The 12,912-nt window shown below is 38.4% G+C and overlaps 1 protein-coding gene across 2 annotated transcripts in view; it reads left to right on the top strand.

Moving 5' to 3' along the window:
* The window catches only part of RASGRF2 (Ras protein specific guanine nucleotide releasing factor 2), a 205,917-nt gene that overhangs the window by 176,306 nt on the left and 16,699 nt on the right, over window positions 1-12,912 (top strand). For both annotated transcript variants that reach the window (XM_077817129.1, XM_077817130.1), the window contains exon 19: window positions 5,279-5,391. In XM_077817129.1, the coding sequence (XP_077673255.1) occupies window positions 5,279-5,391 (113 nt within the window). The remainder of the gene's footprint in view (window positions 1-5,278; window positions 5,392-12,912) is intronic.

The following is a 12,912-nucleotide window of genomic DNA, read 5'->3' on the forward strand; positions in this document are numbered from 1 at the left end:
GAGCTATAAAAGTTATACAGCTGCAGGCCTGATCCAGAGACCATGGAACTCAGTGAAACTCTTTCCATTGATTACAATGGGTCTGGTTATAAAGAGTGTCCAGGCCCCAAAGAGTTCACAGATAGGCTTAGACGATTATCCCTGGTAAGGCAAGCGGTATTTGCATTGCCACCTTCCTTTAGGCATTATGCTGGGGATGGCAACTTTAAATTGTGACACAGGAGTTCGGCCAGCAATTTCTGCTCCAAGGATGACAATGTCATCTCCTGGCTACCCTGACTTCTCCCCAGTCAGTGTCACCCACTTTAGAGGCTGTGCTGGCTGGCTGCAGGCCACCCTAATGAAGGGGCGGGGATTTGTAGTTGCCTTGCCATGCCAGAAACCCCTTTCAGGTGAACTTGCCATTGCTGAGGTCCCTGCAAAACCCAACAGAATCCAGGGTGAAAGCTAGTCCTGAGAGCATGTACATTCATTCTGTACTTCACCATAAATAGATTTTTCCAGCTATCTGAGGAGTGCCATCTTGTGGAAATTTCTATTGATCCATATAAGAGTTGTTTGTTTCTAGGCTATACTGTAATTGGGTATTTAAACAATAGTTAAACCAGTAAAGTCTATTCCATACTGCACCTGACATACACACATGATGATTTTCCATCCTGATTAACCAATTAAAATAAAATACTAAATCTGTATTTTTTTAAAAAAAGATAATGCTTCTAGATGTAGTATAACAAATTTTATGACAGTAGGAATAATTATTTTATAATTAAACTAATTGATTCATTGTGATTTTAAAAATATGTATTTTGGACAGAAAATATTTTAACAACTCTGTGTAGTTGATATTACATAGCAGGTGAAAATCCTGTCCTTATTGAAGTAAATGGAAAAACTCCCCCATTGACTTCCATAGGTCAGAATTTCACCCAGCATGTTAAAGGAAGGTTGTTAGATCTTGGTCATCCTTTCTGTGTAATGCTGATTCCTTAGGTGGATGACTACCAAAAGTGCTTCGCTTTCGCAGCTGCTGTCATAGAATAGCCACCATCAGGTACGGAACAGACAGAACAAACTTGATATGTTGTTAATAATTATTATTACTGGAAGCTTAAACCTTGGCCAAACCTTTTAAGGCTCTTCCTTTGATTAATCTTCCATGGTCTTAAAATAATGTAAATCCCACAAGGTTTTTCCTTAGAGGCCTTTAGAACAAAAATATCAACATTTAGTAGTTATATTCCAATACTTTCATCTTAGCACCTGCTTCCATGCCACTCCTTGCACATGAAATTCTCCCCATTTGCCTCTGTCTCTCTACTCAAAACAGTCTTAAAAGACCTTTCTGAAGACCAAGCCACCAAGAATAGAAAATGTACTTTAAAAAAACAAACAAAATGCACAGCCTGGAGTTTGTGGTCCTTCCCTCTGTGTATCATCTGTGTTTGAACTATATGCTCTTTTAGGGCCCAATCCTGCATCCCCCATTCATTCTAGTAGTCCATACTATCTGGGCAAATAGTGCAGAAAAAGCACTTGGAAACATTAGTTGCTATAAACATTACGAATTAGCATTGACTATGGTCAAAGTAAAAATATGAGAAAACTGTCATAGAAAGGGAGATGCCTGATATGGTGCAAGTGAGTGACAGGAAGGTGAACATAAGAGCAAAAGGCCTCTCTGAAAAAATGCCATCTATGCCTCTTAACCAGCAGCATCAAATGAAATATACAAGAGTTTCAGTAACTTTGCTGCTGTTAGCTGTGCTTCTATTTCTGTTCCCATGGAAACAGGTGGTGAATTGCCACAAACAGGATAAGAGGATTGCAAGTAATACTGTATAATATATATATATATCTACATATATAAATGAAGCTTTTGGGTTTAGTTCCCACTTCCAAATGTTTGTATTTAGCTCAAATGCAAATGTTTGGAAGAGCTCCTCTCCTCCTATGGGCCAAAAGCTACTGTCAAATCCCCTCTTAAAATTCATTTATGTCATGAATCTTTCCCATACTGAATATCCACAGAGAGTGTTTCTACTTATTCTTGTGCTTAAACTGTAACGTGCCTGCCTGAGTTAGACTGTAAGCAATCCAGGCAGGAACCCAGTCCTTTCTGTTATTTATTATTTGTATTACTATTGCACCTAATAGCTCTAATCAGGGACCAGGACCCCTTGTGCTAGGGGTTGTACTGGTCCCTGCCCCAAAGAGCTTACAATTTAAATATAAGATATGAGACAACAAATGGTGACAGACAGACAGATAGGGGGGTACAAGGAAACAATGAGACAATCTTGATCAGCATGATATGCTGCAATCTCAGATCACCAGCAGCCTAACCCATTGTCAAGTTTTTTGTAGGTATCACAGTAAAGGAGAGTTTTAAGGAGAGGTGTGAAGGAAGATAAGGAGGTAGCTTTGTGGATGTTTATGGGGAATGCCTCCCAAGTGTGAGGGGGCCTGGGAGAAAGCATGAAGGTGCCTGTTTGAAAAGGTAACAACAGGACAATAGACACTGACATGGGCTGATCAGAGGTGGGAGCTGACCTTTCAGTAGTGAATGAGAGATGATTTTTTCAAACCCTAGTACTTTTATTGACTTTTAGACAAAGGGAAAAAAGAAAGAATAACATGCCAGTGTGGAACAGAGGCAACACATACAGAAATTGAGCATAAATCACACGTGGCACAAACACGAGTGATTAACTGGTTTAAAAAAGTGGTAGCCGTGTTAGTTTGCATCAGCACAAACAACGAGGAGTCCAGGACTCCTCGTTGTTTTTGGTTTAACAAAGAAACTTGTCTCCAGTATAATGTCAGATCCATATGAAATGTTATTCTACAATGACCCACTAGTGATATTCTAAAGACTTTTAGGGTGTGCTACAATCTTACAGTAATTTTATTTAAATGGGGGAGGGAAAGACATTCCATTGCAGAATAGGCCACAGTCTCTCCACAGATTATTTGGGGACAGGGGTGGGAGGGATCGGAAGCCCAGCAAGTAGAGGGGTACTGAGATGTAATACAGTTCCTGAATGAGTTGTATATTAAAATATGAGGATTTTGGTTCTCTTCTCCAGAGGCTTCAGGGGAACAGAAATGGCTGGCTTTAAGTATCTTAATGTTAATTTTCAATAAGTCTTGAAGCACCAGGAAAGATCCAGAAGACTGGAAGAAAACCAATATTGTGCCAATTTTTTTAAAAAGGGTGCATGGGATGACCCAAGTGATTATAATTCTGTCAGCCTGACATTGATCCCGGGCAAGATAATGGAGTGGCTGTTAACAGGATTTGATTAATAACAGATTAAAGGAGGTAATGCAAATCAACATGAGTTTATGGAAAATAGATCCCATCTAAATAGGTATCTTTTTTGATGAGATTACAAATTTGGTTGTAAAGTAATAGGGCTGATGTTCTGTAAGACATTTGAAGTGGTCCAACATGACATTTTGATTAAAAAAGTAGAACAATATAAAATGAACATGGCACACATTAAATGGATTAAAAACTGGCTAAGTGATTGGTCTCAAAATGTAATTGTAAGCAGGGAATCATCCACTAGTGGGTATGTTTCTAGTGGGGTTCCACAGGGACTGGTTTTTGGCCCTACACTAGTAAATATTTTTATTAATGAGCTGGAAGAAAACATAAAATTATCACTGATAAAGTTTGCAGATGCCACAAAAATTGGAGTGGTAAATAATGAAGAGGACAGATCACTGATCTGGATCACTTAGTAAACGGTGCGCAAGCAAACAATGTGTTTTAATATGGCTAAATGTAAATGAATGCCCCTAGGAACAAAGAATGTAGGCCATCGTTACAAGGTGGTGGAGTCTATCCTGGGAAGCAGTGACTTCTGAAAAAGATTTGGGGGTCATGATGGATAATCAGCTGAACATGAGGTCCCAATGTGATGCTGTGGCCAGAAGAGCTAATACAATCCTTGGGTGCATAAACAGGGGAATCTTGAGTCAGAGCAGACAGGTTATTTTTCCTCTGTATTTAGCACTTGTGCTACCGCTACTGCAATACTTGTCCAGTTCTGGTGTCCACAATTCAAAAAGGATGTTGATAAACTGGAGAGGATTCAGGGAAAAGCCACAAGAATGATTAAAGGATTAGAAAACATGTTTTACAGTGATGGACTCAAAGAGCTCAATCTATTTAGCTTAACAAAGAGGTTAAGGGGTGACTTTATTATAGTCTATGAGTATCTACACGGGGAACAAATATTTAAGAATGGGTTTTTCAGTCTAGTAGAAAAATATATAACATGATCCAATGGCTGGAAGCTGAAGCTAGACAAATGTGGACTGGAAACAAGGCATACATTTTTGACGGTGAGGGTGGTTAACCATTGGAACATTTTACCAAGAGTCCTGGTGAATTCTCCATCACTGACAACTTTTAAATCAGGATTGGATTTTTGACTAAAAGATATGGTCTACGAATTATTTTGGGGAAGGTCTATTGCCTGTGTTATACAGGAGGTCAGACACAATGATCACAGTGGTCCCTTCTAATCTTGGAATCTATGACTCTATGAATCTTGTCTAGCAAAGCTTTCACAGAATTATGCCTTAGAAGATAAAGGGGCAGTTCCTCAGCTGATGTAAATTATCATAACTCCGTTGATTTAAGTGGAGCTATGACAATTTGCACTGGCTGAGGATCTGCCCAAAAGTATTTTGCACCACAGATGGAGTTTTGCTGGGAGTAATATGGCTGTCATACTTCTGCCTCTTGTTGATCCCATCTAAGAGATACACAATCTTTCCACCAAAGGAAAATGTCATCTTATGCCATTGACTATTGAGAAGGGTTCAAATAGTTTTTCTTTATCCAATGTAACCACTTTGAAGATAAAACATTTGCGGAATAGTGAATAAATTCCAAATCTGTTTTTTATTCATTTTCAAACTAGCATGAGATCAAGTTCATATGACAATAGTAATACCTAGCATTTACCATTAAAGATCTCAAAGCACTTCACAAAGTTAAATGTTCTTATTCACATTTTACAGATTGGGAAACTATGTAATAGAGATGTTAAGTGATTTGCCCCATGTCACACAGCAAATAAATGGCAGAGCGGGGGATAGATGACAGATATTCAGTCCCCCAGTCCCATGCCATGTCCACTACAATAACTCCATCCTGTAAATTTTCTTAAATGTAATAAAAAAAATAACAGATAATATATTTTGAGTTATTCATTCTAAATCTTTAAAACAAAGAGAATATAATCATTTTATTTCATAGGATTTTGAATTAAACAATGAGATGAAAATGAATGTTCTAAATTTGCTGGAAGAAGTTTTGAGAGATCCAGACCTTCTACCACAAGAAAGAAAAGCCACAGCAAACATACTGAGGTAAAGATGTTTAAATGAATTTAATTTAATTGTAAACCATATTATGAAAAACAAAGAAATCAGTAGCTTGTTATAACACAGTGTCTTTATTTTTGAAAGATCACAAAGTGCTTAACAATTGAAATACAAACCATATACAGGGATAACTTTATATCTACCAATGAAATGCAGCCACCTCTGGGATAAAATGTGGCAATTGTTTAACAGTGTATAGCAACGTTGCACAGGAATCAAAGAATATTTTAACAAGTAGAAACTGCAAGGAGATTGAGGAGAATTTATGTGTGCATAATGTAATTATCCAATCTGGTGAAAAGTATTGTGTGATTTTTGTTAATGACAACAAGCAGTCCGGACATGAGATTTACAATTCATCCAGAAACGTACACCTCCAGCAGCACATAACAAACACCATGCAGGGCATAGGTTCAGTATTCATTTAAAGAGGAGGGTGCTACCTACTGTAAATCAACACCATTTCTTAAAGTATATAGATGTTCCTTTGAGATCTTCCATCCAAATGTGAGCAGGTCAACCTGCTTAGCTTGTGAGACTGACAGCCTAATGTGATACAAAAGGTTAAATAAAAGAGATATTACTTATACTTTATGGTGTGCTGATAGCCATGACTAAAGTACTTGAGTGGATTATAGGAGTAAATGATTGGTTAACTAATTGCCATAAAATAAAAGGCAAAAGAGTTTCTGCAGAGCTAGAGCTATTTAGGGATAAAATTGAGTGAAATTACAAAGCTAGAATGTATTGTAATGTCAAAGGAAAGACAACTGGCTTTTCATATATATGAATGTGTGTAATTTCAATCAATCAGTGCGGTGGGAATGATATACATTTTATAAGAAAGTGGCTGATAGCTATAACATTTTGTTAAATTAGTAAGGAAGAATTAAGAGTAGAAAATTGGAGAAAGAAGATATGAAAAACAGAACAATCAAGGACATGCCTCAGGAGCTTCTTAGAGTTCTTGAAAATATACTGCCAGAAAGTCAATAGAGGTACAATAAATATTTGCCTGAATTCTCTGAGAACATAGGACAAATTTCCACGTCAGATCTTTATGTGAAAAGGAACAAGTCAGAAAATGAGTGGGAAGTTGATTTAGTGGATAAAAACTGATTGAAGGGCAAAAATAGGATCTTAAATAGGCCTTTTAAGATGAGAATTTGTTACTGCATGTTAGTAAGGCCTCAGTTCATTTTTTCATATAAATAAAAAAAATCCCTAGTATAATATATTGTATAAGTAACATGTAGTATTACTGAAAATAAGAATTGCACAGGTGTTAATTATTCTTGCTTAGATGAAGCTTAAGCAAGAAGGATGTAACCGATTGTAGTACAATAGGTTTTAATAATGCATCTATAAGCAAAGAATACAAAGGATACCAAGATGCTGGGAAAGAGATCTGAAGTTCCTTTGAAATCCTTAAAGATCTCAGCCAAATATAGGCCTGAGGGAGAATAGAATGAAATGCTATTGACAAAGAGATGGGATAAACTTGTACATTGAAGACATAGACATCTATCAAGTTAATACATAAAACATTAGTTGTTCCTTTCAAAAGGTACAATAGCAAAGGCTATGTTGAAACTGTTTGTGAGTGAATTCCTCCCTTTCCAAAGCTGTTCTATTGCTCCTTTAGATTGCATTTATTTACCTATGTGCCTTTTTATGACGTTCATTAATGCAGTTTCTGTCTGAGCACCTCACATCAATTAATGAATAAAGCTAATCAAAAAACTTTATTAAACATTTTTAATGAAAAATGTTTTTTGTCCATAATGAATGTTTATGAAAAGTTTTTGTTTTGCTAAACATGTTCCAGTTTTCCAACAACAAAAAATGAAAACCCAAAAATTTTAGTTTTCAAAAACTGAAATATTTTTGGCATTTTTAACAGGAAAAAAGGGGGCAGGAGAGAGAAAAAGGGAGAGAAAGGGATAGCAGGACCAAAAACCAAAATATTTTGTGGAATGAAAATTTTATTGAAAAATTCCACAAAAAATTTGAACAAAACAAAAATTCTTCATTTTATTCATTTTTTGTAGACAATATAGAGCATTTATTGACCATCTCTATTAATTAATTTATCGTCAAAGCAGCCTCCTGAGCTAGGAAAGTATTATCACCCCCATTTTACAAGTGGGGAACCAAAACATAGATTAAATAATTTACATAGGGAGCCTGTCACATACCCAGGAAGAGATTCAGATTTCCTGAGTCCCAGTCCACTGCCATAACTGCAGAGCCAGCATCCCTCTCCTTTCTGTACCTGTAGTCCACCTTTACCCGGTCCTATCAGACCTTTCAAACAGTCAGCCTGGTCACACCTTTGATGGAAGAGTTTCAAGTAATGTTGATGGTTAAGTATATGTCATTATTCCCTCTGGGAGAATAATGTACTATGACCCAGTGTGGTTTCAGACGATACTGTGTGCTGTGCATTCTTTCAAATGAGGTGTGAAATCAAGGTCCTGAGTAACAGGGGTTATTAAAATCCTGTGTTACTTTTCACAAGGATAGTAGCGGTACTAACGCTACTTGTCCTGGCCAATTCCTACACTGGGTGTTTACATATACCTAATTACATTCCTCCAATAGTTTTAATAGAATAAGATGTTCTTAGTTTCCTCTAAAAAACAGTTGTATTGTGTTGCTGTTCTGTGTTATTGAATAATTGCTGAACAGTTCATTCTATAGGTGACCTTATTTCATCTGCAGCTGAAATTATTCCTGTCTACAGCCTAAATATGTGTTTATTATATATGCATAGTACTTTAGGAACTTTGAGGATGCAAACTGTTGCATAAATGTAAGATTATCATGTTCATAATTTAAATGGGTGTTCCATTGCAATCAGTAGAATGTCAGGATGCACGTAAAAGGTGTTGTCACCTAAAATGTAGCAGTCCCATAAGCTCTTGTATTGCACAAGCTTTGTAATGTGTTCAGCTACAAAGGAGATGTGTATTTGCTAGACTTACATGGTGGATTTTGGTAACAATCAACTGCTTAAGAGAAAGTCGCTCCTCAAGATTTTATATTTCTGAGTAGCCTCAGCAATCCCATGAAACAGAGTATCAGAGCAGTTCTGATTTTACTCAAAAATCATTCAGCAAGGATAAAACATGTCCTACATCTTAACTCAGAGGGATGAAGACTCCTAATTCACCTGAAGAAAATGGGTTTCTAGTTCTCAGGAGCAGTTTCTAAGACTCAAAAAAAGTACTGCAGTTACATCCAGAGTAGCATTCTATCAAATGCTATGTAGTAACTGAGAAGAGAAAATAAAAGTTGACTATCTAATCAGAGATGTTTCCTTTTCTAAAGACTTGTGTTTGCCTGGCTGTTGTCATCTGCTAATGAAACAAGGATGACCATTCTATCACTCATCCACAAGCCTAGATTTGTAAGTTTCCAGTTTCCAGCCCTAAAGTGTTCACCTGCAAAAGTTCAAGTGCTCTGCTCCTGACTGTAAGATTCTGGGTATGCACTTTTTTTTTGGACCTACTTCTATTCTGCACAGGCAAGAACATGTGAGTTTGAGTATTGTCAGATTAGCACCTGACTCTTGAGAAATAACCTGTGCAATGAACCAAAGCCCAGAACCCTCTGAAAAGCTCTGACAGGGGGAGTTGCAATGACTTTTCTTTGAGCTTTGAATGTTCCATGTTACGTCATCTACGGAGCTGTGTCCCCACCTTCAGCTGCTGCAGTAGCAAGATGGAGCTCCCTCTGGTTCTTCAACTTGTCATCTTGTTGGTTGAATCAGAGTTGGAACTGGTTCCAGGCCTTTCTTCATAAGCTCAACCTTGGGATGCCCTGAAATCAATAATCAAGAAATCAGTAGTATCATGTCATGAGGGTTTGGATGGTCTGATAGAGTGAAGAGAGCCTCTGACTGAGTACTGCCACAATTTTCATTTGGATCAAGAAACCAAGAGAAGAAAAAGAGGAGATGGCACCATCATTTCCTGGATTCCCATTCTGCCTCTCAGAAATACAGAGGGAAGGGCCAAGTAGGCACCAAAGTTCCAATTGTCTTAGTGCTGACAGATAGATTCAAGTGGTCCCCCTGCTAACAATTACATTATTGCTTGTGCGGTGAAGGAAGGACTAGTGCTGTGTAAGGGTTTCTCTTCCCTGGTGTCTTGAGATCACTGTTCCGCACTGGTGCCATTCCTGATTCCATGCCTCATTCCGGCAGCAGTTCAAGGAGAAGATTCTTTGCACTCCTCCCCCCATCTGAAGGAGTGGTCTTTCTGTTCTTAGTCTCCGAAGACTACAATTCTTGTGGCAGTGACAACTGAGGTTAAGGTTCTTGTAACCAAGATAATTGGTGAGTTTCAGGCTTTAATGGCTGACCGTCCTTAGTTGCATCAGGATAAGGTGGTATTGTGTCCTTATTCTAAATTCATCCCTGTAGTGATCACTGATTTTCATCTGAATCAGACTACTCATTTATGTGTTTTCTACCATTCACTACCAGAGGAGGTTAGGTTACATTTTTGGATGCTTAAGAGGGTACTTAGCTACTACTGTCATAAAACAAAACCATTTCTTTAGTCCCCTTAACTGTTCATAACTTAAAGTGGCAGGATTAGGAAAGAGACAATATTTGCTGAAGTTGATTAAATCTTTTACAGAAAAATACTCTGAGTACTAAAGGTGCCAGAACATGATCAGCTAAGTGTAAAACAGCTGCCAGGGCCTGTTCCATTGCAGAAATATGTAGAGCTTCTACAGGGTAGTCCATCTCTTGGTGTAGCACTACTCTCTTGACCTGACCTCAGTTTGGGAGAGCAGTTCTGCAGTCATTGTCCAGTTCATCTCCTCCCCAAATCCATGTTTTTAGAGAGTTGTTACTGCGTGTCATTCTCCCAAATGTAGGGTTCTAACCTGACAATACCTGCAAGAGGAAGAGAAATTACTTGCATGTAAATCATGTTCTTTGAGTATAATAAATTATAAGATTCCCTTCTCCCTACCCTCCACTTCTTCATGTCCACTCTGGGTTCTGAGGAAGTGGAAGGAATTGACAGTGAGGACACCAATGTCTCCTACTAACACCTTCCCTGGAGTGCCCTGGGGCTCAAGAAGTCGTCATTATGGCTCCCATTCAGAGCTTTCCGGAGGGTGCTAGTCTTTGAGCCTATGCACAGGCATGTCCCAGAAGTGTGGCTCTGTACTGACCATCTACCTGAAGGATGTCAGTTAGTGAGTGATTTCTTCTGAAAATTGACCCAGTATTAGTATGTGCATCTGTGTGCCAGCTCACCGTTTTGCACTCATGTATGCCTTTCTTTGAAAATCTGGCCCTAACAGTTCATCTTATTCCTCCAATTTGTAAACTAGGTGGTAAAGAAGGTGTGAGCTGTAGCTCACGAAAGCTTACGCTCAAATAAACTGGTTAGTCTCTAACGTGCCATTTGTTTTCTTTGTGCGAATACAGACTAACATGGCTGCTACTCTGAAAGGTCTTTATGGTCGCTTCTAAACTGCTCCATGCAAACTCAAGTGATCAAGCAGAATGGCTGGTATTTTTTACATGATGAATTCTTGGTTGAGCAGACTGACAGGATATCTCTGCAGGGCAGAGAAGCATTTTTTAAAAAGCTATTATTCCTGAAAGCCAAACAGGCCCTGCTGAAATATGTTCTGCGGGAACAGGGCTTGAGGTTTGATGTGCCTTAGTTAGTAAACTTGGAATCTGGACAGAACTTCATTGATACTGAGGCATGAACAGATTGCAGATACTGAACCAGGGAGTTGTAAACTATGGGCTGGATCTGTACTGCAGTGAACAGTATTAGCTGATAAACAGCCCCATCTGGAAAAAAATCATGGTTTAAAATAACCATTTCCTTCCTCTCATAAATAACAAAAATGTACTGAGAGTTAAAACTTTGACTGGATGACCAGTGCTCTTTCACCATGTGATCTCATCAGACAATAAATCTCAAGGCACCTACCTAACCCTACCCTATTTTTTTTTTTAATTTTATTTACAGCTAAGAGAGTGAAAAGTTAGCCAACTTGTGACAACATGCGCTTTAAAAGAAAGTTATTTCCAGATGGCTATAACCAGTATTTGAAGTGTATGGGAAAGAAGTTAAGAATTGTTTAAATGTGAGAGACATGTGAGCACTACTAAACTTAGTAGCTGAATCTGGGAAGGAGAAAACTTCCTTTTTCTTCCAACACCTTCCTTTCCTAAAGAGTAATGCCCCATCTAGGTTTAATTTTGTGCTCAGTGAGAGTTGAGATGTCTGTCAGGCATGTCTTGGATGCAGTACCTTTCTCTCTCTTTCTCTCATATCTTTGCTCACCTGAATCTGGGCTTCCTCCTTAGCTGACAGGAAGCTATCCAGGAGCAGAAATGTATTTCGTCCAACTAGAGGAAACAGGCCCATCATCACCATTCAGCTTTTTAGGTGGGCTCTGTATCTGAGGGCAAAAATTTGTCTTCCATTTAAATTTCCCAGGTAGAAGACTTCAGCTGTGACAAGCAAGTATTCCTCCTCTTTATGCAAAGTGCACTAATGCCAGGACTGGTTTGTTGAAAGTGATGGTGTGAATATAATGGAAGTTACTGTTGTGCCATCAGGACAAGTAGTCTTAATTAAGCTAATACAGGAAAAGGCACTGTACTGCCAAACAGCTAGGACTGGAGCACAAATTAATAAAAGATGGAGCCTTTTTTGTTAAGAACATGAGGTTGGAGAAAATGCACCAGAATCTCTTAAAAATGAGGGCTTAGAGCAATATTTGTGCAAAATCTTAATTCTACAATGTGAAAGCGCATCAGGAGCGGAAGTGGTTGTGTAAGGCCAAATATTTAGAGCCATTTAACGGCATGATCTCCCCTGAGCATGTTTTGTTGGATCAAACAAATTCTGAGAGGTCTCATCTGTATCCAGAACTCAAAGTAATCCGCCTTCTAAATCATTAAGCACAATACTCTTGCTTTGATAATGAATGGTAATAGTAAACCATGGACGTATAGTGCACATGTCCCTCCCAAGGAGGAGCCCTCACACAGAAGAGAAAATATTCCAGGCAATGCAGAGCTATGGATGTGATCAAATGCAAGTCTTCTGTATCAACAAGCTGAGTATTTTATTCAGGTCTCTGCTGCAAATAAAGGCCTGATCCTTCTAAGGTTAGTGAACACCTTCTGAGACATGATGGGAGTTAAGGATGGTCAGCACTACTCAGCACCATATGGGATCAAGCACAAAGTCAGCTGCTTAGCATTGAACAGACCTGTCCATCTGCAAGACACCCACACTGGTATTCTCTGAGGAAGGTATTGAGAATTCTCCTGAAGAACAAAATAAGACTTAAGACTTTGGATGGCATACCCATTAGACATGGGAGTGTTTCCACTTGCTCTGAAGAAAAGGTAATTTTGTGAGGATTGGAGGGGCCCAAAGTGCAGGTTGTGACTCAGGAAAGATGCATTCTTGAGTAGTATAACATGTTTTATTTTCTTCATGTATC

This window comes from Eretmochelys imbricata, chromosome 5 (genome assembly GCF_965152235.1).
Source record: "Eretmochelys imbricata isolate rEreImb1 chromosome 5, rEreImb1.hap1, whole genome shotgun sequence".
NCBI classification, from domain to species: domain Eukaryota; kingdom Metazoa; phylum Chordata; order Testudines; family Cheloniidae; genus Eretmochelys; species Eretmochelys imbricata.